Source organism: Camelus bactrianus, chromosome 25, assembly GCF_048773025.1.
Source record: "Camelus bactrianus isolate YW-2024 breed Bactrian camel chromosome 25, ASM4877302v1, whole genome shotgun sequence".
NCBI lineage: Eukaryota > Metazoa > Chordata > Mammalia > Artiodactyla > Camelidae > Camelus > Camelus bactrianus.
The window spans coordinates 10,915,385-10,941,279 of record NC_133563.1 but is presented as its reverse complement, the minus strand read 5'-3'; the positions used below and the strand labels follow the sequence as shown (position 1 = coordinate 10,941,279).

Below are 25,895 nucleotides of genomic sequence, written 5' to 3'. Positions count from 1 at the left end.
GGTGAACTATAAACAGAAAATGTTCAGGCACAGGAGTATTACATTCCACGAAAAATAAATTCAACACTGAAAAGGCTACAAATCATTCCACTGGACGGCTAAAAATAAAATCCTCTAAATTAAAATAGTGCAATGCATATGGATACATGTATCAACAAGCAGAAACTTCAAACTATTAAATACTATTGATTCTAGTTTAAAGTGTTTCAAAGCTTTCTTTGTCAGAGTGGGAAATAAGTAATTTTTAAAAAATTTTAAGAAGTAAATTAAGTAGTAAATCGTTAATAACATACTCTGTGGGGAAAAACTCATAAATTATCTTTATTGTAAATGTGCCTTGTTACTCACTGTCAAATTGAGCCTTAAGCTATTACATTTTTAATATCTTAGGTTTGGATAAGAACTACTGAAGTTTCCAATTCAGATAGAATTTAGTCTTGAAATTAAAAGAAAACAGCACATAGAAAAATGAAATCAAACCAATTAAAACCCACAGTAACTCAAAACTAAAGGAAGAACATTTGTAATATTTAACTATTTTTAGTTTAAAATATCAATGTTTAGAGTGACACTTGCCTCTCCATCACAAGCCCCAGAAAGGACAGTAGCCAGGCTCTTCGGATGCTTTGCCAAGCAATTGACTCCATCTCGGTGACCATCCAGGGAAGCAAGGAATGGCTTTGCAAATACCCGTTCCAGTTTGGTAGCATTTAAAGCTCTCACGTATTCTCGTGGGACCTCAAAAGGGTGTAAGGTAGGATCATAGTTCCTTGGAACTGAAATAAGAATGACTCCTCTTAATAAAATAATTCACACTTAATATCTCCTATGGTCTTCCTCAGCTAATCATTCAATTTGTTACTCAGTAGGCCTTGATTAGGGACACTGGTCTACATCTAGCACTGTGAAGAATACACAAGCTGAAGACCCTTTGCCCAGAAACCTTTCCAAAATTATCAGAAAGTCATGGAATGCATACACCCTGCAAAATAATTAAGCACTATACACACACACACAACTTTTCCTTTTTTTTATGTCCTACTACACTCTTCAACTGAGCTGTAAGATTTCGTGGGCAGGACTCCCCCCATGTTCTTCATTGTACTCTTTATGTCCAGCACAGGGCCTGGCACAAAACAAGTGCATGATAAATATTTGCCCTATTGAACTCTAAGCTCCTTATTGGGCAGAGAACGCTATTAATCTTCAGTGCTAATTATTGTACTGCTCAGCACACAATGTTGCGATTGTGATTTTAGTTACTATTTACTGAGCACTTTCCATTTTACAACTTAAAAAAAAACAGTTTACTATGTACCAGAAACTGCTCCAAACACTTTACATTAACTCATTTAATCTCCATAACACCCTATGGCTTAAGTTCTATTACTATCTTCCACTTTACAGATGGGGAAACCGAGGCACAGTGGCACACTGTGCATATGAAATGATGGGGCTATGAAGGAAACCAAGGCATTCTGGCTCCAGAATCCATTTTCTTGTCTATGATGTTATGCCGCCAAACATGTGGTCTCAGTTAATAGTCATGCTTAGGAAATAATTCTAAACCCACGTGTCTTAAAAAACCCTTTAATTTCAAAAAGTAAATGTATCTCCTTTTTCTGACTCCACTAATGGTATTTCACCCAAAATTCAATGAAGTTCAAATGATGGCCATTTTTATGTATTCCATTTTCCACATTCCTCAATAACCAAACTAAAAGTCCTACTTATATTCTCTCTGAAGTATTTCTTATTTATTCTTCCCTTTCTTTTCCTACCTCCAGTAACTTAGTTTGGGCCCTTATTACTATATACTTAGGCTCAGGGATCATAACATCCTTACTCTATTTGGTGCAGTTTACACTATAATGAGATTTATCATCCTAAAGCACAGCTTTTTACATGTTATTCCCACGCTCAAAAACTTTCAAAGGCTCCCTATAGTGGTAGTCTTCAAGCTCTTTTGATTGTATGTCCCATTAGTAGCAGAGTTTTAGAGAAAGTCTCCCCGCCTTCAACATACATATTTACTTAATGAAAGCAAATGATTAAAGATGCTGGGTTTTTTTTTTTTTTAATTTCCATTTAACACTACGATAGAGTGATTCAAAGGCTTTAACATCAGTTTTTTTCAAAGTTTGGTTTTAGTGGCTACCCAGTTGAAAATGATTAGGCAGAACTCCCTTTTGTATGGTACCATGTTATCAGAGACCATAGGATCCAGAACCAACTCTTTGCTCTGCCCAGTTTTTTGGTAACATGTGACTTCAGTAATTTGTGAACCTGTCAAAGAGAAGACTGGTTCAGTAAAGATGGTGCAGTACAGACTGCCTGTACTTCACAAAGACAAGCAGTTTCAAAAAGAAGATGTCCATAGTTGGCTACGTTTAATTAGTTAAGTTTAACTTTCAGTCCCAACCACCAGTTTTGTAAAGGTTACTTCTTAAGTATGTCTAGAAAATTTCCATTTACTCTGATGTCAATAGCTGTTCCTACAACTAAGGCAGTTTAATAATTTTAACAGTCAAAAAAATTCAACAAAGTAGATCATTCTTTGTCAATTTTCTTGTGCAAGCAAAAATAAATTTTTACAGGTGACAGATACTGTCGTCATTTTCAGCGTGAAATCTTTTAAATGATGGAAACATTTCCAAACATAGCATTTTCAAAATGATCTCTCCATTGCATGAGATTTTTTGAAAAGCAATCACTTTCTCACTCAACAAAATGGACCTTTAAGTAGCAGGTTGTATGTTTATTTTTAATAAATAAATAAAAACTCCTACTTCATATGCATAGCCATAGAAAAGCTCTGCAAATTAAAAAAAAACGTTTAATCCATCATTATGTTCCACAACTCTTCTATGAGGTTTCCATAATATAACCAAAAAACCTCTGTAGGAGAAAAATATTTTCATGGTCCTCCCCATCACTTTACAAGTAATTATTAAGATTCTATTATTTAAAATAATATAATCTCCCAATAAATATAAATGGTAATACGCCACAATATTCTGAGTGCAGAAGCAAGCAAACTTTTGTCAACCCGCCGGTCTCTCCCTGGGATCCTTGAAGTACCACATACAGCATGTGACTATTCAACATTAGCTGAAATGAGGATGTCCGGGTCAGTGCAAGTATTATGTAAATAAAGATTAATTTCTTTTCTTATATAAGAAACAGAAACTGAAGTCTTTTTTTCCATCCCAAAACGGGTAGCCCAGTATATCCATTTTAGTTAGAGACCATGGACCAATGGAATGAACTGCAAGCTCCTCTCTAGTCTTCCACATTCTGATTCCAACCCACCTCGTTGGCTTCAAGTGCTTACCAAAACTCAGCTCCAGACAAACTGGTTTATTCATTGTCACCTAAAGCTGTCTCACACTTTCCTACTCTTGGTTCTTTGCAGAAGCCATTTCTTCCACCAAGAATGTACTCCAACTTTCACACTAATCTTTCTAAACCCTACACATCCTTTAAAAATATTCAGCTAAAATCTCCTATCTTCTATAAAGTTTTCAAATCACCATGATCATGCCCACCTCTAAATTCATACATTCAGCCAACAATAAACATTCAATAAATATATCTATGGAACACCTACCACATGCTACAAGCACTGAGGATACCATAGCTAATAAACTCATGACATGTGTTTATGTAAGTTATTCTCATTTATCTGTAGGTTAACCAGCTTTAGCAGTATTACCAAAGTAGTTTTAAAAATACAGATTCCCTGATGCCCACCTGACGACAATGAGTCAGAATACTCAAATAATTATCTGAAAACTGTACAAAATTTACAAGGAAAGATGATAAGAATAAAGAAAGAGAAACATCTTCCTTATTTTAGGTTTCACAGAGCTCCAATTCCTCTATTTTCCATTTTGCTATCCATTAACACTTCCATCCAGAAAGTATAAAGAAACAGAAAAACGTTATAGAAAATAAGCCCCTTAATAAGAATATCAGGTTACTAATAACCTCCTAACCTTGAGATTCTATCACCAGCCAGTCACTCAGTCCTTCATTCAGACACTACTAAAGCAATGGCTAGGTGCCACATGCCGTCCAAACACAGGAGATAGAGAAACGAGTACGATTTGGCCACTTTCTGCAAGCTCAATCTGAAGGCAAAGACTGATAGTCACAATAATGAGACAATGTAATAAACACCCCGATATTCGACATTTGTACAAAAATATGTGACAGAAGCATAGAAAGAGGGTGCTTAAATGTCTACCAGTGACTGGATAAAGATGTGGTATATATACACAATGGAAAATTACACAGCCATAAAAACGAATGAAATAATGCCAGTAGCAGCAACAAGGACAGACCTAAAGATTATTATATTAAGTGAAGTAAGACAAAGAAAGACAAATATGATTTCGCTTTTATGTGGAATCTAAAAAAAAAAAAGATGATACAAATCTTATCTACAAACCAAAAATAGACTCACAGACATAGACAACAAACTATGGTTACCAGAGGGGAAAGGGCAGGGGAGGGATAAATTATGAGTTTGGGATTAACAGATACACATTACTATATATGAAACAGATAAACAACAAGGACCTACTGTATAGGACAGGGAACTATATTCAATTTCTTTTAATAACATAGTGGAAAAGAATCTGAAAAAATATATATGTATGTATGTATATTTATAACTGAATTGCTTTGCTGTACACCTGAAACTAACACTGTAAATCAACTACAATTCAATAAAAAACAAAATTTAAAAAAAATGTGTACCAGACCAGGACGGGGAGGGGGAGGACTGGGAGGAGGATCTGCAGTGGATAAGTTTGGAAAGACTATTGTTTAGAGAAAACTTCCCAGAGAAAGGATAGAAACTTGGTAAGAGTGTTTGCCACAGGACGCCTGAAATAGAATGTCTGAAATGTACTCAGATTAACAAGAGTAAATGTAAGCTACTTTTGGGAAAAGTAGTCACTGGTGAAACTAGAGAGGAAAATTGAACCAAGTTCAAGGGATCAGGTCAAATCCAAGTGGTATATCCTGATTTGCATTTTAAAAACATTGCTGTTTGGTTACTTACCCTGTAAACATCTTGTGAACAGAGACCACATATTTACTTTATAGCACTGCTCATATATATATACTGATAACCTCTACTACTCAGTCATAGTGAAATATTGGTCCACCCTCACCTTCTATGGCTCATCCCTTACTCAAACTCCGAAGACATGGGCCTTCTCTTACGCCTTAAGTTTATTCCTGTCTTAAAACTTTTGCACCTGCTATTCTCTTTACTTAGAATAGTATGTTCACACGTGGTTGGCTCCTTGTCATTTAGATATTATGAGCTATAATTCATAAGTAGTCAGCATGTTCATGGGGGAACAGACCAGCACAGATAAATAAAGCTCATCTATTTCACTTTAGCCATTCCCCATCAAACTTCTCCACAAGAGTTTTAAAGAGAAAAGTGATGGCTTTATTCCACCTTTGTCTCTTACTACAACCAGAAGCATGTAATTTTAAGCAGTAAAGCGGCGAAAACTCAGAGCAGCAGGAAAGGTTTAAAGAAGTCTGCTTAAATGTTAAATCCTTCCGTACACAAATGTGGCTCATTCAAGTTTCACTTTACTCCACCAGGAACCTGAGAACAGAGAGCCGCAGCTGGAAGAGGGGAGACGGAAACATTTCCCAACATAACTAACTTTCCCACTTACCACTAGAGAAAGTTATTAAGAAAAGGACTTGAAGACAAGTTTTCTGCTGCCCAGTACCAAAGCGTTTTATCTGCATAAAGTAACTAGGAGAAAGGCAACAGGAAAAGAACGAAATTGGAACGCCAGTCTCCCACCAGCTTTACTCGGTGGAAGCCAAAGCCAGACCCAAGGCTGGCGGACTCCCTACTAACTTGTCTCACCTCTCTGTAAGTCCAATTTGGTTTCACGGACGTAGTTGTCCGGGTTCCGGCTTAGCATCTTCACCTTCATCTTGCCGCTAGCCTTCCCCGACTCCACGAGCCTTTCCTTCCAGGTACTGGTTACCGCGGCCTCCTCCGCTTCCGCTTCTTCCAGACTACTTCCGCTTCTTGGAGACTACTTCCTGTCATGTGACTTCAATGGAGTGGAAACCAGGGGGTTTGTTTGGGCCTTGCGGCGCTCCGTAGTTCTCGGACAAAGGTTGGCCGGGGGCGGTGATTCAGCTGTGCTCTCTTATCCGCGCCCTTCGTCCTTAGCCAGCCGTGGAGGTGGGCGAGGGGAGGCGAGGCGGGCCGGACGGGGCGGGACCTTGGAGGTGGGGCCCGGCACCCTTCGCGTTCTCTGCTGGCGGGGCTTGCACCGCACCTTTCACATCTTGTCTGCACCAGGGTCTAGCCTTCGTTCCCGTGGCCCCCGCAGCTGAGTCCACGCGTGAGTCCCGGAAGTGGGCGACCGTCGCCACGGTGGCGGCAACTGCATCTCGTCCCACCTCCGCGGCATCAGCCGGCCCTGAGCTTATGACGGGCCAGGGCCAGCCGGCGTCCGGGTCGTCGGCGTGGACCACGATGTTCCGCCACGTCCGGTACGAGAATCTGGTGGCGGGCGTGAGCGGCGGGGTCCTTTCCAACCTCGCGCTGCACCCGCTCGACCTCGTAAAGATCCGCTTCGCCGGTAAGAAACCATTCAGATCCCTGGGCTTCTCGTAGTTGTCCCCCAGAACTGAGTGATACAAACGTACAAGGAGGCCTTGGTTTTCTCTGCCTCTTCCATACTGTAGGCGAGGCGAGGGTTGAGGAAGATGCTGTCTGTCCGGGCTCACCTGGGGCCAGATTTGAGGAAGGCAAGTCTGGTGAAGGGGTCTGGCCGCCGTTGTCCTCTTTCCCCAATACTAAGAGTCAGGGAACAAGGGTGAAAAATCTGAGAAAAATCCTCATTGGTGTAGAATGTGGGACTCAAAGCTTGGGTTATACAATAAGAAGGGGGTCATCACGTTTTAAGGTTTAACCCTAACACGTGCAAATCATTCAGCCCTGGAGGTACAGGTATCCCCCGCTTTTCGAAAGTTCGCTTTACACCACTTCGCTTTTACGAAAGACATATCAGTACCTGTTCTCCGCTAACCCCCAAATCCGAAAGAAATCCGAAGAGGGTTTTCGCTATTACGGAAAAAAAGGCGAAAATAGCTTCAGCATTTGTTTTGCAGCAAGCCCTTGTAGAGGCAGCATGTACCACCAGCAGCGAGAGTGGCAACACCAGCTCCTTTCCTGGGAACTACACTCAGCATCTCAGCATCAAGCCGCCATAGCTTTGAACTGTGTCTGTGAGCATCTGTGCTTTATCTGGATTTATTTTGTGCATCCGTTAGCAAGGTGCGTGCTAAGGTAATTGCTTCTTCGCTTTATGCAGTTTTGGCTTACTAAAGCTTTCATGCTTTACTTTCGGATAGCGGTGGAAACCTGTACTTTGAAATCTTAGGGTAGGTTGCCACTTGTTTGGCCTTAGGGCTGAGAGGAAAATGCAAGTGCTTGGAGTAGGGCATAATCCTCGGCAGACGGTTAGGAATGAGGTTGGGATGGAATTCTTTTGAAAATTTGCTTTTGGCATTTACAGTGTGGTACAAAGTCCTGTGAAGGAATAGGTAGCTGGAATCCAAACACTATTGTTTTTTTAATTTAGCTTTATTGAATTAAGTGCGTTGAGTTATGTGAATTAAGTGTATTGAAATTAATAAAGTACTTTAGAAGTTAAACTCTATGTTAAATTCTGGATAAGATAGCTTCAAAGGTCTTTAGTAGCTTAATTTGGAAACTTTTCTTGGATTTCAGTTCTCTTATTTCTACAAGTTCTGCCTTGACAATTAGATCTGCAGAAGTGGCTTATCTTAAGTTAGATTATTCTATTTACCTAGGATACATTCTTTTAACATTTGTCGGCTGCTGTGTGGGATTCAGTAGCACCTGAATGAAGTTTTTGCCCTGAGGGAATTTAATAGTTTAATTGTAGGCTTGAGACTTAGTCAAATTAAGAGTATTGTAGACAACATTAAAATTAAGGACCAAATGGAATAAATCCAAATAGCAAAATGTGAGTAGAAGTAGACTGTTAAGAAAATAATAGATTGGTGATGGCCATATATATCTGTATGTGTAAAATTTCATTACATCTTGAGATTCTCCAAAGAAGGTCTAAAATTTTGACAGGTCGAGAGGAGGCAAGAAACCATCGAAAATCAGTGAGCATTGTGGAGTGTTCTCCCTAGAAGAAAACCCACAAAGGCATATAATTTCCATGGAGTTTATAGTGCATGCACAAATAATTATGACAACGAAGAACATTCATTGAGCGTTTATTAGGCACAAGGCAGTGAACTGAGAACTTAACTTACATTATATCATTTACTGCTCTGAACAACCCTGTGAATTTATTTTCCCCGTTATATAGGTGAGGTTAATCGAAGTTGACTAACTTGCCCAAGTTACAAGTTTTTAAAGATAGATCTGGGATTTGAATCCAGGCAGTCTAACTGAAGTACCCTCTGGCACTTAACCACTCACCCCAGTACCTTGAGAAATTCCTGTGTACTGTGGCTTGAATGTGAAAAGAATTTTGGGCTGCAGGTGCAGGCCTGTATGACTTGGTACTTCTCTTCTGCAGCATTTTATGTAGGAGCAGAAGAGGTGACAGTTGAAATGATCAGTGAGGAATAGTGTGGTTGGTCCAGTGAGTTTGACTGTGCCTGAGGAGAAGGAATTCTTTGGACCTGAGAATATTGGTAATATTGATGAAACAGAGAGACTATTGGGAGACCAGTAGGGCTGAAGTGATGGATAAGGTGACCGACATAGGATAAGAGGACAAAATTAAAGATCTAGTAGTTGAAGGCAGGACTTTGTAATACCAAAGCCCACAGTGTGGCTGGGAAATGGTGGTGGAAGAGAAGAAAATTTAGGAAGATGAATAACTGAAATCAAAATAGTCAATCGACCACCAACATTAATGCTGTAGTTTCTTTTTTTCAACTTTTTTTTATCGAGTTATAGTCATTTTACAATGTTGTGTCAAATTCCAATGTAGAGCACAATTTTTAAGTTATACACTAACATATTCATTGTCATGTTTTTTTTTTCGCTGTGAGCTACCACACTAATGCTGTAGTTTTATGCTTTTATAAAATTAAACCCTTTTAATAAAATTATAATAACCTAGTGATGGAGGTATTAGTCTTGACCATTAAGCCAAACCTGGAATATTTCAATGAGTTCAGGTGCAAATTGGAACTCAGAGGTGTCCAAAGTAGTAGAAGGATTAGAAATCATTTAATGTAAGAAATGACTGGAGGAACTAGTTTACCTTAGTGGGTGGGAAGCACTTATGGTATTTAAAGAACTGCAGTATGAGAAAGGGAGCTGCCTCGTTGCGGGTGATCTGAAGGGCAGACAGAGACTGAGGGATCGTGGAAATTACAGGGAGGCAGATTTTGGTCTGGCAAAGTGGTGGCACTCAGAAATGAAACTGGTAATGACTGGCAGGGGTTCAACAGTTGGATGACATAGAAGATACTCTTGTATTGGGTGGAACCATCAAGTGAGGTGATCATTGAGGCCCCTTCTAACTTAAAGGCAGCATTTTAAATCATCGAAAATGATGAGAGGGAGGCCCAGCAAAGAAGAATGTGAATTGGGTGTAAAAATAGTAATTTTCTAAAATAACCTGAAATCCTAATAATCTGTAAGTTAATCAAGGAACCAAAAGGTAGAGCCCAGTGACAAGAATTGCACTGTCAAATTTTGTATGTATATGGTATTGCAAGACCCAGTAGCATAAATAAACTGATACTAAGTGCATGCTATGTGCTAGGCATGCTTTTAAGAGCTTTATCTGTATTAACTCACTTAATTCTGTGTAATTTTTAGAGGTAGGTTCTGTTGTTCTTCCCATTTTGTGGATGAGAAAACTCAGGCACAGAAAAATCTAGTAACTTACTCAGGGTCACACAGTAAATGTTGGAATAAGGAATTCAAACCCAGGAAGTCTGATTCCATTGCATATGCTGTTAGTTTGAAACCATAATTGGGTAGTTTGGTACAGCTAAAGGGTAAAATGTTAGAGGTTGAAATGAAATGAAAATGATTCCAGAAAATTAAGCTTACAGACTGACACCTCTTTTATACTGTGTAAAAATGGAAGCCAGATCTGGATATTAGGAATGAGATCAGGGCTAGAGATGTAAAAACCATAGCACAGCGATGGAAACTGAAGCTACTCAGTGACTGAGAGAACTACCCTTGTTGAGTGGAAAGACTGCCTAAAGATCAGCATTTAAAGGATGGGCAGAAGAGAAGGAGGCTGCAAAGGAAATTTAGTGGCCAAAGAAGTAAGAGGAAAATCAAGAGACTGGAGTGAAACTAGCCCAAAGACGTGTGTTTTAGGAGGTGAATAAGTGAGGTGCTGCTCATGGGTTAGAAGAGGGGAATCTCAGAATGCGCGTGGAGGGCTTTAACTAAAGCACCTGCAGGAACAGGTGGAGGCCCAAACCAGCTTGCAGTGGATTGGGAAGCAGTGGGGGTAAGAAAGCCCCTGCTGAGATTGTAGTTAACTCTTCCAGAAGCTTAACTGACAGGGAGGCACAGGGATCAGAGAGAGACACTCAGGAGACACTTGAGTGTTTATATTTTGATGGAAAAGAAGTAAAGGCAAGGAAGAGATAGGAGATGGAGACAGAAAGATAATGAGAGAGGTTTCCAAGCAGTTCTGAGAGAACAGAATCTAGAGCTGTCTCTCTCAAACTTTTTTGACCACAACCCTCAGTAGAAAATAAATTTTATCTTTGCCATCTGGTGCAAGCATGCACCTACACATATTACTGAAACAAGTTTCTTACAGCAATGCTTAGCCTTACTACCTGTGATGTCATTTATGTTTTCTTCTATTCCAATCTGTTGTTGGGTTTTTTGTTTTTTTTTTTTAATGATGTGTTGAGTCAATTTCTTGAGCCATCTGCAGGTTTAGAAATGCTGGCATAGAGTACAGGTAGAGGGGACTGGTTTTATAAAGAAGGACGAACTCTTCAGTGTGACATGGGACAGGAGGGGTAAACTAATACCAAACCAATTAAACAGGTTGTAATAGGGTAGTAATGTTAATTTTGTAAAGTCTTTGTTGTCTTTCCTCAAAAATGAAATAAAAATTAGTGCCCCTGTCTCGGCTCCCTCATGCACACCAAACTTTTCTATCTTCCAGTTGTGTCTGTTGGCATCTTTTAGTTGTCATAGGCCATTGTAACAGTTATGCAGGGGATACTTAGATACACATACTAATTCTTTGGTGGCAAGTATTTTCAAGATAATTTTAAGGCCATTTAGGTCAAAAATATCACTGTGTTTTGTTCATACAGCAATTTTAATTTGACATTAGGGAGGCCCTAGTTCAGATTCTCTCTTTTTTAAAAAATTTTATTTTATTGAGTTATAGTCAATTTACAATGTTTTGTCAATTTACAGTGTAGAACACAATTTTTCAGTCATACATGAACACACATATATTCATTGACAAATTCTTTTTCACCATGAGCTACCACAAGATCTTGTATATATTTCCCTGTGCTGTATAGTATAAACTTGTTTATCTATTCTGTATATACCTGTCAGTATCTACAAATTTTGAACTCCCAGCCTGTCCCTTCCCACCCTCCTCCCCCCTGGCAACCACAAGATTGTATTTTATATCTATGAGTCTGTTTCTGTTTTACATTTAAGTTGTCTTTTTTTTTTTTTTTTTTTTTTAGATTCCACATATGAGCAATATCATATGACATTTTTCTTTCTCTTTCTGGCTTACTTCACTTAGAATGACATTTCCCAGGGACATCCATGTTGCTGCAAATGGCATTATGTTGTCATTTTTAATGGCTGGATAGTATTCCATTGTATAAATATACCACAACTTCTTTATCCAGGCATCTGTTTTTTGTTTTTTTAATTTTTTTTAACATTTTTTATTGATTTATAATCATCTTACAATGTGTCAAATTCCAGTGTTCAGCACAATTTTTCAGTCATTCATGGACATATACACACTCATTGGCACATTTTTTTCTCTGTGAGTTATCGTAACATTTTGTGTATATTTCCCTGTGCTATACAGTGTAATCTTGTTTATCTATTCTACAATTTTGAAATCCCAGTCTATCCCTTCCCACCCTCCACCCCCCTGGTAACCACAAGTCTGTGTTCTCTGTCTGTGAGTCTATTTCTGTCCTGTATTTACGCTTTGTTTTTGTTTGTTTGTTTCTTTTTGTTTTTGTTTTTTAGATTCCACATATGAGCGGTCTCATATGGTATTTTTCTTTCTCTTTCTGGCTTACTTCACTTAGAATGACATTCTCCAGGAGCATCCATGTTGCTGCAAATGGCATTATGTTGTCGGTTTTTATGGCTGAGTAGTATTCCATTGTATAAATATACCACATCTTCTTTATCCAGTCACCTGTTGATGGACATTTAGGCTGTTTCCATGTCTTCTCTTCATCTCACTAACTTTGCAGTGGTCTCTTAACTTGTTTTCTTGCTTCCAGGTTTTTCACCTGAACATTCATTCTCCTTGGGCTGCCAGGGTATCCTTTATAAACACGTATTTGATTATCTTAGGCACACTTAGGCCTAAGTTTGAGAAATTGGAATTTTGAGGTCAGAGTCAAATTCTCATTTGTGATTTTTCAAGAACCTTTGCAATTAGGTCTGTCTTAGTCTGCTAGGGCTACCATAACAAAATACCAAAGACAGCATGGCTTGAACAACAGAAGTTGATTTTCTCACAGTTCTGGGGGTGGAAGTCCAAAGGACCAGCAGGGTTGGTTTCTAGGAGAGGCCTTCCTCCTTGCTTACAGATGACTGCCTTCTCAGAAGTGTCCTCACATGGCCTTCTTCTGCATGTGCTCTCCTGGTTTGTCTTCCTTCCTGTTTATAATAGGATGCCAGTCCTATTGAATTAGAGCTCCACCTTTATGACCCCATTTAATTGTAATTACCTCCTTAAAGGTCCTGTCTCTAAATACAGTCACATTGGGGGTTAGGGCTTCAGCCTATGCATTTGGGCAGGGTTGGGGGATGGGGCAAAATTCAGTCCATTACAAGCCCTTGCCCCTTATAGGCTAATATCTTACCATCCCTTCCCTCTACCAGCCATACACTTCAGCTCTACCACATCCCCAGTGTTCTCCCAAACACTGCCAGGTGCTGTGGTGCTTCATGTATTTGCAGCAGCTGTTCCATTTGTCCAGAGATAAACCATTCTCTCATCTTTCTGAAGACAAGCTTCTGATCAATCTTCAAGGCTCCACCCTAGTGTCTCCTCTCTTTCTCTGTCACCTGACCACACCTCCCAGTTCCTCCTTTACCAGCGGTGGTCGTGTTTCCTCTGTATTCCCACAGCACTTCGTACATTTCCCACATTGCTCATAACTTTGTAATGAGATTGCTGTCCTTTTTGCTTTGAAGATTGTATCTTCCTCAAGTTCAGGGTATGTTTCCTACTGATATTTATATTTCTACTTTGCCTGGCAATGATAAGGAGTCAATATATCATTTATTTATTTGTTTATTTTACAAAATACTTACCTGTGAGCAAATGAATATTTTTCAAAATTAAAGACTTGATCCAAACTATATGATAAAGCAGGTAAGATCATAGTATTGAGGAAATACAAGGTATGGAATGTTGTTGCCTATTTCTGAGACACTTAATACTCCTGGGATAAAGTGACTTCTCAAAACAATTGAAAAATCAATGGTTCATACGTATGCAGAGCAAAGGTGGTGTTTTATGATTTGTTCTGATTTTTAACTTGAAGAGAGAACTTGTGTTGTGAACTTATTATTGAAAGAAAAATTTACCTAGAAGAAATTTATGCAGATGAATGAGAGACACAAAATCCAAGGAAAGCATCAGAAAGATTACAAAGTACAGGGCAAAACGTTTCTTGAGAGCCACTCTGCTACTTGCTTTTGATAAGAGAGGTTGCTAAAGCTCAGAAAGAAAAGACCAAATAGTTATTTAGGGAAGTTAGTTACCAAACCCAGGTCTTCTAACAAAGAAAGCCTCGTGCACTTTAATCTCATTTTGTGGTGTAACATTGTCAGGTTAATGATGAAAGAAATTGACTTTTCCCCCTTTGCCAGGCATTAGTAAACAAGTCAGTTGTTCTTTGCCAGGCACCAGTATGCACAGTAAGGTGGTGCCAAGGGGACAGTGAGCTGGGCGTGCCTGTGTATGTAAATTTGTATAAACTTTCTGGAGGGCAGTTTCAGTATGTATTTGTAACCTTAAATTTATACCCTTTGACCCCATCTAATTCCCCTTCTAAAGATATAATTTCTACAAATTGTTGAACAGAATAACTTTAAAGACCTTTTAATAATAGCAAAAGAAAAAGAAAAAACAATTCACATGTCAACTAGAGGAATAGTACAAATGATGGGATTTCTCTGAGAGGCAAAACCATCTTATTCAAAGTTTTTGGTAATTTTTTTTGAATCTTGGAAATCTTATTTTATAATATATCAATTTTATTTAAAAATCTAGATTATAAATTTGGCATTCTCTTTCAGTTCATTTCCCTGTGGAATACAGAAGGCATATTCAAAATAGGATAGTTCTGGGGCACGGGGTTGCTTAAAAGGACTGTATACAAAGATGTGAGCAGATTATAGGAAAACCACAAGGAATAATGTATTCTGGAGCTAGAAACAGTTTGTGCTGTTGAACCTGAAGGGCGAAAGGACAAGGGGAAACAGTCCCTGAGAGAGAGCCACCTTGAAAGGAGCTGTGACCTTCCTAAAGGCATGCAGCCTGCCCAAGGCAACCCTTGGAAGAATAAATACCTGCATCTGCTCTCTTCCATCCCTCTGATCTGCCAGGGCTCCCCACTAGCGCAACTCAGCTAGAAGCTGGAAGGCAAGATCAGGCTTCTGGGGCAGAACATGGTAGAGAGGGGTGGACACTAGACCTGGAAAGGACACTAGACCTGGAAACAATATTCAGGCTATATTAATTGAACACATATAAATTGAGAGCCTCCAATGTACAAGGCACTGTGACAGGAGTAGACATGCTGCAATGAAGAAGTAGTAGTCTTTGCCCTCACAGAGCATCTTTCCTACTGGGAAGCCAGGATAATTGAACAAGGATCTGCTAATTGCAGTGAAGAATGTTTTATTATGGTAGGGGAAGTATGGTATGCCAAGGGAGCAGAGAAACTTGACCTCATCTAGAAGATAGGAAAGGATCCCCAAAGGAAATGATTATTAAACTGAGACCCGAAAAAAGAATCAAAGTTAGCTGTGTGAAGGAATAGGTAAGGGGAGTGTTCATAGCAGACAGCATAGCCTCTGCCAAAGTTCTAAGGTCAGAGACTAGGTAAGAACTGAAAATTGTATAACATTCTAGCAATTTTTATCAAATATTCTGAAGTGTAGACTTCAGTGAGCCAGGCACTATGCAGTAAGTTCCATAAGGCAGCATCATAGAATTCGGGGAGAGAAAGAGGAGACTGGGGCTCATGGCAGAAGAGAGTGCTGAAGGCTCTCATGTACTATGTTAAGGAATATGGTCTTTCTTTATGGTTTAGGGTATAGAATTGTTCTAAGTAGATGAATGACTTGTTGAAATGCCTGTTTCTAGAAAGGTTACTCAGCCTCTAGTGCAGTTAACAGAGGCAGGGCAGCAGAACTAGAGATAAGAAGGCTAATTTAAATTCCCGTCACTAGTTGAGAAGTGTTGGTGTCCTGAAGGAAGGTGATGGCACTGTGAACTGAGAGATGTGGATGGATCCAGAGAGACTTGTGATACAGAATCAATAGGACTTCTTAACCTTGTTAAGAGGTTATGAAGGGAGGAGTGTTCATGGATGGTCCCCAAGTTTCCGACTTGAGCATCTGTGTAGATGGGAGTGTTGTTTATTGAGCCATACCAAACAGTAGAGTAAGAGCAGCTTCAAAAGGGTTGGAGAAAACTAGTTCAGTTTTGGATATGTTCAAGCTGCAACTTTTGTTCCTTGTATTTATCTATGTAGATCTGAAGATCAGCAAAAAGATCTGGTCTAGAGATAAGAGAACTGGCATTTACGTCCACAAGAAAGGGGGGAAATAACCACAATAGGGTAGTCATCTCTGAGTGGTGGCATTGACAGTGATTTTTATTTTTTATGCCTTTTTATGTTTTGTAAATTTTCTACAGCATACATGTTTTGCTTTTTAAAAAGCCATTTTTAATGATTGTATGCTAGTTTAATATTTATTACATGGAAAAGGTTTTTTTGGAAAAGGTTTTAAAAGTACTGTATTTCAGTTGCAGATATAAAGCATCTGAAAATGTTCTTGAATGAAGGATGACAGAGAAAAAAATTTCTTTAATTTTCCCTTGGGCTACTTTGTTTTATTTTATTACAAAAGGTCAATGGCATCTTTGTTTACTTTTTATATCATCTGATTTGTATTGTTGAATTGTCTCTATCATTGTCCCCCTACAACTGTTCACAGCCAGTCTTGTCTTGTTCCCTGCAGATGGCTACTATCAACCTTATGAGTGTTCCCATCTGTTCCTTTTACAGCCATACCTAAACACATGTAAAAGTACATGTGTATAGTTGACAAGGGTGGTTTTTAAGTAAGCTAATTATTTTAACATAATCAGGTATCTTGCTACCTGTCTCAATCTTTCTAAATACTTTGAGTAGTCCACAGTATAGATGTCTCATCATTTATTTAAATATTTTCCTATTGGTGGATATTGAAATTTCTTACTTTCACTTTTGCTGTCACACAGGATGCTACAGTGAACATCCTTCTATGTGTATCTTTGTAGATTTGGGCTAGTAATTCCATAGGATATATTTTTAGAAATGGAACTGCTAGGTCAAAGAATAATTGCATTTAAATTTTTATTGGATACTCTTACTAAACAGCTCTCAAAAAGGACATGAAAGTGCCTGTTTCCCTGCACCCTCACCAACAGTGGGCATTAACAAATCTTAAAATTGTTTTCAGTCTGGAAGCCAAAAAAAAAAAAGCTTTTTTAATCTAATTTGTGTTTTATTGGTTAGGTTGAAAACCTTTTCAATGCTTCTTTTTTTGGTCTACGGCCATACCACCCTGAATGCTCCCGATCTTGTCAATGCTTCTTTTTTTATTCATGTATTCATGTATACTAAATATACAATATTATACATTACAGATGTACAGTCTAGTGATTTACAATTTTTAGAGGTTTATACTTAAAATATCTGCTATTTTCCCCATGTTGTATAATATATCCTTGTAGCTTGTTTTATACCTGATAGTTCGTACCTCTTAATCCCCTACTCCTATGGTGCTCCTCCCCCCTTCCCTCGCCTCACTGGTAACCACTAATTTGTTCTCTATATCTTTGAGTCTATGTCTTACTACATTCACTAGTTCGTTGTATTTTTTAGATTCCACATATAAGTGATATCATACAGTATTTGTCTTATTTCACTTAGCATTATACCTTCCAGGTCCATCCATGTTGCTGCAAATGGGAAAATTTCATTCCTTTTGTATATATCATGTCATCTTTATCCTTTCCTCTGTTGATGGACCCTCCAGAGGATGAGCCGTGCCCGCTGTGAACCCACTGAGAATGAGGCCTCTGTGGCCAGGCCCCGCCCCTCCCTTTGGGTGCACATTAACAATGGGGCTAAGAAGCCCAGGCTCCGTCCTGCGCACATCCTTGATTGTGGCCAGGACCACACTCCAGTCCCTTTGGGCTGTCTCTGCACAGCCAACCACAGTCCTTGCCCTGGGTTTGTCTGCTGAAGCCCACATTTCAGCACCCAGCCCCCACGCATGGATTGTTTGCTTTTGGATGTTGACTTGTAGTAGCTGTTCATATATGTTGGATAGTAACCCCCTATAGGTTATATCATTTGCAAATATTGTCTCCCATTCAGTAAGTTGTCTCTCTGTTTTGTCAATGGTTTCCTCTGCTGTGCAGAAGCTTTTAAGTTTCATTAGGTCCCACGTGTTTATTTTGCTTTTATTTCCTTTGTTTTAGGAGATAGATTCAAAAAATTTTGCTACTATTTATGTCAGAGTGTTCTGCCTATGTTTTCCTTTTGGAGTTTTATGATATCTGGTCTTACATTTAGGCCTTTAATCCATTTTGGGTTTATTTTTGTATCTGGTGTTAGAGAATGTTCTGATTTCATTCTTTTACACATAGCTCTCCAGTTTTCCCAGCACAGTTGTTGAAGAGACTGTCTTTTCTCCATTGTACGTTCTTGCTTCCTTTGTCGCAGATTAATCGACCATAAGTGGGTGGGCTTATTTCTGGGCTCTCTGTTCTGTTCCATTGGACTATGTGTAATTTCCTGTGAATTGACATTTATGTAACTTTCCCATAATGTTTTTTAGGGATTGTCATTTTCTTATGGGTTTGTGAATACTTTTTGTGTATTAGATATATTAGCTCTATACTACAAATTTTTTTTCAATCTCTTGTTTGTGGAGGAGTCTTTCATGAAATAGAAGTTACTTAAAATAAGTATTATCTTTTAAGCTTCAAAACAGACTTGAATTCTCCTTGTTTAAGAGACACAAAATGTATATAGTATCACTTATTTTTGCCTTACTCTGCCATGTTTTAATAAATTTAGAACCTGTGAGAGTAACAGAACAGTGGATGGGAAGGATACTTTTTCTACTTTCTATTCTGATTTAGGGGTTGGGGGGTGTTGGGGGGCATGTTGGCAAGAGAATTTCCAGAAAAAAGTTTATCCCATTCTCTACATTTTCTTCCTTGTCACTTCTCACATCTTGTCCCAAGATTTTACAAGGGCATACTAAGCACTTAAAACTTGGATAAATTCATGAATGTATTAACTAAAAAATATTACGTCCTGGAAAATAATTTTATCTACAAAAAAGGATTTTTTCTTCTGAATTTACCTCCTTTATATGACTGTGTGATACCTATTTTATATGTAATTCAGAGCTCGAATTTTGCTCCCATGTAACTCTGTGTATCCTTTACCGCAGTGAGTGACGGATTGGAACTGAGACCGAAATACAAAGGAATTTTGCATTGCTTGACTACCATTTGGAAACTTGATGGACTACGGGGACTTTACCAAGGAGTAACCCCAAATGTGTGGGGAGCAGGTTTATCCTGGGGACTCTACTTTTTCTTGTGAGTAGATCTGGGAGATTTTACAGTAGTAAATAAAAAGGAATTTTTATTTTCAATGATTTTTTAAAACTCAGTTGATGAAGCAAGATGAATCATTTACTCAGTTTTCTCTGAATTAGAAGGGTTTCAGAAAGAGCAAAGTGGCTTATTAGTCTCATTCTCTGTAAGCTATTTTCAGAGGCATTTGGTCTGGAAAAAAGTTCTTAATAGGAAGAAGGTGAAAGGGTGAGATGGAAAAACAGTCTTCCAGAAGCTACTTCTCGGATGAGCTGAATTCATCTCACAGAAATACATTTGATTCATAATGAAGTTGGAAAAGCAAAAGAGGACAGACCTTGGAGTCCTCATAAGAACACGCACCCGGGAGCTCCCTAGCGGGAACGGAAAGCCAAAGCCAGCGCGTGGCTGAGAGAGTCTGAAGCATGTTCCTTTCTTACCTCGTGTCTGACCTGCTCCTTCACCTTCCTAGCTGGTTCATTTCCTTACTCCTTCACCTGTCAGGTGTCCTCACCATCTGCAATAACTACTATTGCATACTTGCTGAAGCCACAGAAAGCACCTATGGCAGCCACATTCAAGTCACTGAGTGTCTGGGAGCCTGGAAACAAAGCATCGCCGCACAGCAGTGGAGGAGCGTGTGCTGTCCTGGGCTTGCCTCTGAGATTTCAAACTGAACCTGTGAATGGGGAGACTTTGTTTTTGAAACGTGGCATTTTGAGGAAAACATCAATACCTGGTGTCCTATATTTTACTTGATTGCTTATAATTTTATGCCAGTGTCCAGACCAATCTTAAAATATTAAGTGAAAGCAAAATAAAAATCAGCCTCAGTATTTAAGTATTTTTCCTACTTTCAGTTTTAAGACATACTTAGATGAAACTGCATGTATAAAATTTAATAGTTTCAGAATTGTGTGGATTCTTTAAAGAGAGTTTCTAAGGGCAAGCCATATAGGTTTATGTCTTGAAGTTATAATAAAACAGTGCACTTGTTTTATGTTAGAATAGATTAGTAACATTTGGAAAGATTTGTTTAGTTTAAGTCTTCTTCTCAGAGGAAAGTGGAAATTAAGAGTTATAGAAAATAGGCTGATTTAACTCCCTCATTCGGAAACATTTTATGCCTCTCTATTTTCTGCCAAGTATGCCAAGTAAAGTGTAAATGTCAGTGTGCCACTCACGTGTGGCTCACTCAATTTGCCCTGTGTTCCCATCCACCCCTGTGACTTCTGCTCACTCTCACATTTCCCTGTTGAAACTGCGCCTGTCTCTCCACTCCCAGCTCAACGCTGTCTCCTGCACAAAGCCCTCTGTGATCTCTGGAATAGCTCCTGAATCTCTTATGGTACTGTGTGTTGTCTTTTGTTATATGTTGTGCACCGCTGTGATCCTTGTTAATCTGTTAGGAAGGATCCATGGAATATTTTACTATCAGAATCGCCACCCGCAGTACGTGAACACAGGTGCTCAGCCCGTGTTCGTTGGCTGCCCCTTTTTTGTTCCTGCCTTGTCTGCTCAGTTGTTGCACCTTCCCTAGACCCTCCCCCTTCCAGTTGTTCTGTCTGCTGTTTTCATTAATGGTTGAGCATGTGATTTTACATATGTATTGCCAGCCTTATACATTTGTGGGGAGCGGTGGTATATTCTTGCAGTAATAATTTCCAGCAAATCCATTATTTGAAAAAGGTCTCATTTTGTAGTTGCATTATACATTGACTTCTACTTTTGGGATATTGTTGTTGTTACTTTAAAGCAGACTTTACTACTTTATGACACATGTTCAAAAATTACTCAGCTGCTCGTGTTTAATTCTTTTAGTTACAATGCCATCAAATCATATAAGACAGAAGGAAGAGCTGAACGGTTAGAGGCCACAGAATACCTCATCTCCGCTGCTGAAGCTGGTAAGGCAGTGTGAAACGTCAAACATCAACTTCCAACTGGATTTTCCCTTTTTTAAAATTTTATTTGCCTTTTTTCTGTGAATACCAGAATTTAAATATGCTCATCTGACTATATTAATCAGTTATCACATGAAATTTCTTAGAAAGCAGATATTCTGATGGATTATTTTGGATTTCAAGAGTTTTACTTATCACAAAGGGTGTAACATTTAGAAAAGTTATGACTTGCTAATTTTAAGATGATACAGTGTAGTATTTCTTCAATTAAAGTATGATTTCCATTTTCGAATTAAGCAATTTAGTAGCCTTGTGTAATTGCCTATGTATGTATAATATTCAGAAGAAAAAAAAAAAAGTAGGGCTCATAAGTCTTCATAGCTCCTACTCTGATACCTTGCTCTGCCTTGGTTTCTAAATGTTTGCTGATTGCTTTTTAAAGCAAGAATTATCTTACTCATTTTTGAATACCCTGCTGCTGGCAGAGACCTGACTCACAGCAGGACCTAATAAATATTTGTTGAATAAAAGGAGTACTTAGGAGACTCGGCAAATGAGAAACTTACTCAGATGGCTTTTTGTTTGTTTTTACAAAAATCACCACTTCCTGTAAAGAATGCAGATACTATTTTTGAGGTGTAGTGGCTACTTTGAATGGATTTGAGGAAGATTGTGATAAAGTTGGGGTGGATATACATGTAGACGCCACAGTTACCGAGGTGCTGGATTCCTGGTCCTTTTCCCCTAATCTTCAACCCCTCTGGGGTTGTACTGGGTCCTCCTAAGTGTCTGTGTCTCCTTATCAGAGCCTGCGTCAGGACTTCTGCACAGCAGGTCACTTTGTGTAGGAACCAGGACACCTTTGCTGTCCTCACACCTCAAAGGGAAGGTGTTCTCACTTTGAGGTCCATCTCCTTTTTAGTTTACTTTTCACTAACCTCAGGGGGAACTTTTTAAGACCACCAAGAAACTGTCACCGTTAACCCTAGATCTGTGCCTCAGTGAACACATCTCACTGTTGGGCACCCCCATTTCTTGTGTGAGTGCACTGTTCTTAACTCATATTGTCAGAAGTGAGAAAGTACCTATATGCTGAGTAATATTTAAATCTGATTTCAGGAGCCATGACCCTCTGCATTACCAACCCATTATGGGTAACAAAAACTCGCCTCATGTTACAGTATGATGGTGTTGTTAACGCCTCCCAGCGGCAGTATAAAGGAATGTTTGATACACTTGTGAAAATATACAAGTATGAAGGTGTGCGTGGATTGTATAAGGTAATGAATTATTCTCAGTATACTTTTAATAGCTGACAGTTGTACTTTGTCTTGGCTCTGTTGTCTTAGTTTTGAATGAACCATAGTCAGTCCTAGAAAGAAGCCAAACTTAAGCAAGAAACAATTTAATGAAAACTGAAATCTGTATTGAAATTATACTTTAAACTCTTATCCTCATTATGGTGAGAGGTATCATTGTGATACACTGGTGGGTGTGGGAAGGACTAAAACTTTGTTGAGTAACCATTTCACTAAGTCACACATTGAGGTCATCCATTCCTTACTCACCTCCCTGGAAGCTCTGGTCCCTTGGGAACTTGCTTGGTTTAGCCTTTTTTTCCCTCTTCAATTGTTCCTTTATAGGGATTTGTTCCTGGACTGTTTGGAACATCGCATGGTGCCCTTCAGTTTATGGCATATGAGCTGTTGAAGTTGAAATACAACCAACATATCAATAGATTACCAGAAGCTCAGCTGGTAAGATGATTCTTGAAAAAAAATGGTATCGTTTACATTTATGGGCATTTAGTAGATGGAAATTTTGTCACATGTACTTTGATAAGTGTGGCTAGGATCATGAGTACTGACTCTGCCACTAATTTATAACAATCTTCTAGGCTAATGACACACAGATGTTAAAAATAGAACCTCTTAATTAGCCAGAGCTTGTGTTAAGACAGGAAACGGTATTTTTCGCTTACAGATCCACTTAAGTGTTTGTTTTCATGTGTAATTTTTACTTCTGTGTAGTTTTTACTTCTATATTTTTAGAGAACTCCTCTCTAAAGGAAAACAAATGTTCTGTGTTGTCCTTTAGAGCACAGTGGAGTATATATCAGTTGCAGCACTCTCCAAGATATTTGCTGTGGCAGCAACGTACCCATACCAAGTTGTGAGGGCTCGCCTGCAGGATCAGCACATGTCTTACAGTGGGGTCCTGGATGTGATCACAAAGACGTGGAGGTAAGAGCATGTGGCACAGCAAAATGGCTCTTAGGGGGGACTCTGCACATCTTAAACTGTCCAGTTGACCTTAGTCTTCTAGCAAAGACCACTGTGCGGGGGTGAAAGCATGGAGTTGGCCCGTTTTCCCCATTTACTGCATGGAGAGCCACAAGAACTAACTTCTTCATTTGTAGAATTTGAATATCTAGGTTGACAGAGTTGTTATAAAATTCAGGTGACATCTGTGAAAGTGCTTTGACAAATGAATTAAAATTTAGGTGTTAAAAAATATTTGAATGGCATTGAATACAGGAAGTCATTAAAACCTAGTTTAATACAATTAAGAAGGCTCCACACCGGCTACCGGCACCATAACTTTTGCAAACACTTTGTTTTCCTTGTGTGGAAGAGATGTTTGTTCTTCAGCATGGGAATGTTTGAACTGTTACAGGTAGACAACCCCATGTTTCTTTTTAATTCTAAAAGGTCAGAGCAGAATATTTAAAATTTTAAATTCAGTTCAATTCAGTAAATATTTGAGGACCTCAGTGAAAAGTTTCAAGGCCATATTGAATTCTAGGCATTAAGGAAATAGTTTTATTTTTATTTTATTCCAGTATGTATTTAGTGTTGTCTGGCATTTATGTAAGCGATGAGCTATTTAATGCCTGCATCAGTTAACATTCCTGCCTGTTCACCCATTTACAGGCGTTTGAAAGATGGTTATGATTAAAGCACTTTTCAGTTCAGTTTTGAGGTGTCCTTGCCGTGTCTTCCTCAGTTCACAAAAGGAATATACTAAGCCCTACAAATAGCTCATAAACTACATTACTTCCAGACATTGAAAACATGGACTTTACTCCCAGTGCGATTTGAATGCTGGCTCCATGCCCTGTCAAATTTTTGTGTCTTCAGGCTAGCTCTGTAGGAAATTAAGTATAAATCTATTTTTTTTTTCCCTCTAAAGGAAAGAAAGCATCGGTGGATTTTACAAAGGGATTGCCCCCAATCTGATTAGAGTGACTCCAGCCTGCTGTATTACCTTTGTGGTATATGAAAATGTCTCACATTTTTTACTTGGCCTTAGAGAAAAGAAAATGTAAGCTAAAAGAAGATAATTCCAGTACATTTGCCCAAGACAGCAACATGCTTCTTTTGTATTTGAGATATAAAACCTTCAGAAGAATACTCAACAGCAACATGGCTCGTAATCGAACTCGGTTTATAATCATTAGCAGTCACAGAACCGCTGAGTCTTCAGTGTTTTTCTGCTCTTGCCTTCCCCGTACACATGGGACTTGGCTACCTCTGTCTGGAATGGTTGCCAGCAACACAACAGTTGAAACTGACACCAAGCGGAGAGTTTCGCAAATTTTCTCCATTTCACTGTCCAAGTACAATCCGATTGGCAGCGTTTGCTAAGTGGATTAGAAGAATGTGCTTTTTCTGAACTCATTTGCCTGGATTGGCTTTAAAATCAACCTCTGTGCAATAGCAAGAAAATGGCTTCTTAAAGATGTCATTGCTGATTCAAGGATAAATTAAACTTTAAGGATTTGCTGAAAAAGATGTTGCCCAAATCCTGACCATTTTAGAATTTGGAAATTTTGGTGAGAAAAAACTCCATTATAAAAGGCTTTAGTTCATTCAGTTGGCATGAACTAGAGAAATTTGAAAAGTTATGTACTTCTCTTAATTTGAGAAATATCTGATATCTGTTGTTATTCCATCCACTAATTTTTTTCCCCAGAGGCTCTTTTGTAATTTAAAATGTAATCCTGGGTTCCATTATTATTTTTTGGCATGGGTACTTAGTGTCTTTTATATGTATAAAATCTGAACTAGGAGCCAGCCTGTGTCAGCTTTTATTTAGCTTATTTGGCTGTAAATCAACTTACTGGAGTTGCTTAATAGATCACCTTATACAGATACTGGAATGATTGGGATATGTTTGTTGACATACTGTATGGAAATGAGAAGCTTTAGCTTCTTACTCAGATTTCAGATATATGGGTCCAGATCCCAAATAAATGACCAATCACATTGGTTGCTCAAATTCAGGTTTAAATACAAATTAAAAGGCCATTATCAATTTTACATTTATCAGTTATTGTAAATTTCTATGACTATAAAGGCCTGCCCCAAAAGGATGCCAGAATACTAGTATTTTTATTTACCATAAACATCTATGAATGCTTTTTGCACTACCATCTATTTGTTATAAATAAAATATTATAGTTTTCAAAGCCATATTTAAATGGTTCTTTGAAAAGAGGTCTATTTTTTATATTTTGAAAATGGCTTTGTTTTAAAAATAAAGATGAATTAAGTACCTAATTGTATTTAATGTATCTCTTATAACATGCAGAGGAATGCGTGGGTTTTGGGGGGGGGTAATTATTTATTTATTATAATGGAAGTGCTAGGGATTGAACCCAGGACCTCATGCATGCCAGGCACGCACTCTACCACTGAGCTACATCCTGCCCCAGAGTAATGCGTTTTAAATGTGATGTGTTTTTTTTCCTACTGCTGGATCATACTGTGATTTATATGAAATCCTGATAGTTGTCGCTGTATGGAAAGACAAGCTGCAATTG

The 25,895-nt window shown here is 38.6% G+C and overlaps 2 protein-coding genes across 4 annotated transcripts in view; one reads left to right on the top strand and one right to left on the bottom strand.

Moving 5' to 3' along the window:
- The window catches only part of DCAF13 (DDB1 and CUL4 associated factor 13), a 29,542-nt gene extending 23,469 nt beyond the window's left edge, over nucleotides 1–6,073 (bottom strand). The window contains exons 1-2 of the mRNA XM_010955798.3: nucleotides 5,909–6,073; nucleotides 577–776 (exon numbers count right to left, since the gene is read on the bottom strand). Coding sequence (XP_010954100.3) covers nucleotides 577–776; nucleotides 5,909–5,978 — 270 coding nt within the window. The 5' untranslated portion in view covers nucleotides 5,979–6,073. The remainder of the gene's footprint in view (nucleotides 1–576; nucleotides 777–5,908) is intronic.
- Nucleotides 6,037–25,632, top strand: SLC25A32 (solute carrier family 25 member 32). 3 transcript variants are annotated; one of them, XM_045517244.2, is made up of 8 exons: nucleotides 6,037–6,167; nucleotides 6,356–6,638; nucleotides 19,019–19,169; nucleotides 20,988–21,073; nucleotides 22,190–22,350; nucleotides 22,714–22,827; nucleotides 23,168–23,313; nucleotides 24,263–25,632. In XM_045517244.2, exons 2-8 carry the CDS (start codon nucleotides 6,485–6,487, stop codon nucleotides 24,396–24,398), a joined length of 948 nt encoding a protein of 315 aa, XP_045373200.1. In that variant the 5' UTR covers nucleotides 6,037–6,167; nucleotides 6,356–6,484; the 3' UTR covers nucleotides 24,399–25,632. The 3 variants fall into 3 exon arrangements, with proteins under 3 accessions (XP_045373200.1, XP_010954098.1, XP_074209328.1); XM_010955796.3 differs by having other exon boundaries at nucleotides 6,107–6,235; XM_074353227.1 differs by lacking the exon at nucleotides 6,037–6,167 and having other exon boundaries at nucleotides 6,242–6,638.
- Nucleotides 25,633–25,895: the final 263 nt, after the last annotated feature.

Excerpts from the sequence above, each read along its gene's own strand:
- SLC25A32 (XM_045517244.2), top strand. The coding sequence starts at position 6,485 with ATGACGGGCCAGGGCCAGCCGGCGTCCGGGTCGTCGGCGTGGACCACG. Across the intron at positions 6,639-19,018 it reads CGTAAAGATCCGCTTCGCCG|TGAGTGACGGATTGGAACTG; the intron begins GTAAGAAACCAT and ends CCTTTACCGCAG. Across the intron at positions 22,351-22,713 it reads GTGTGCGTGGATTGTATAAG|GGATTTGTTCCTGGACTGTT; the intron begins GTAATGAATTAT and ends GTTCCTTTATAG.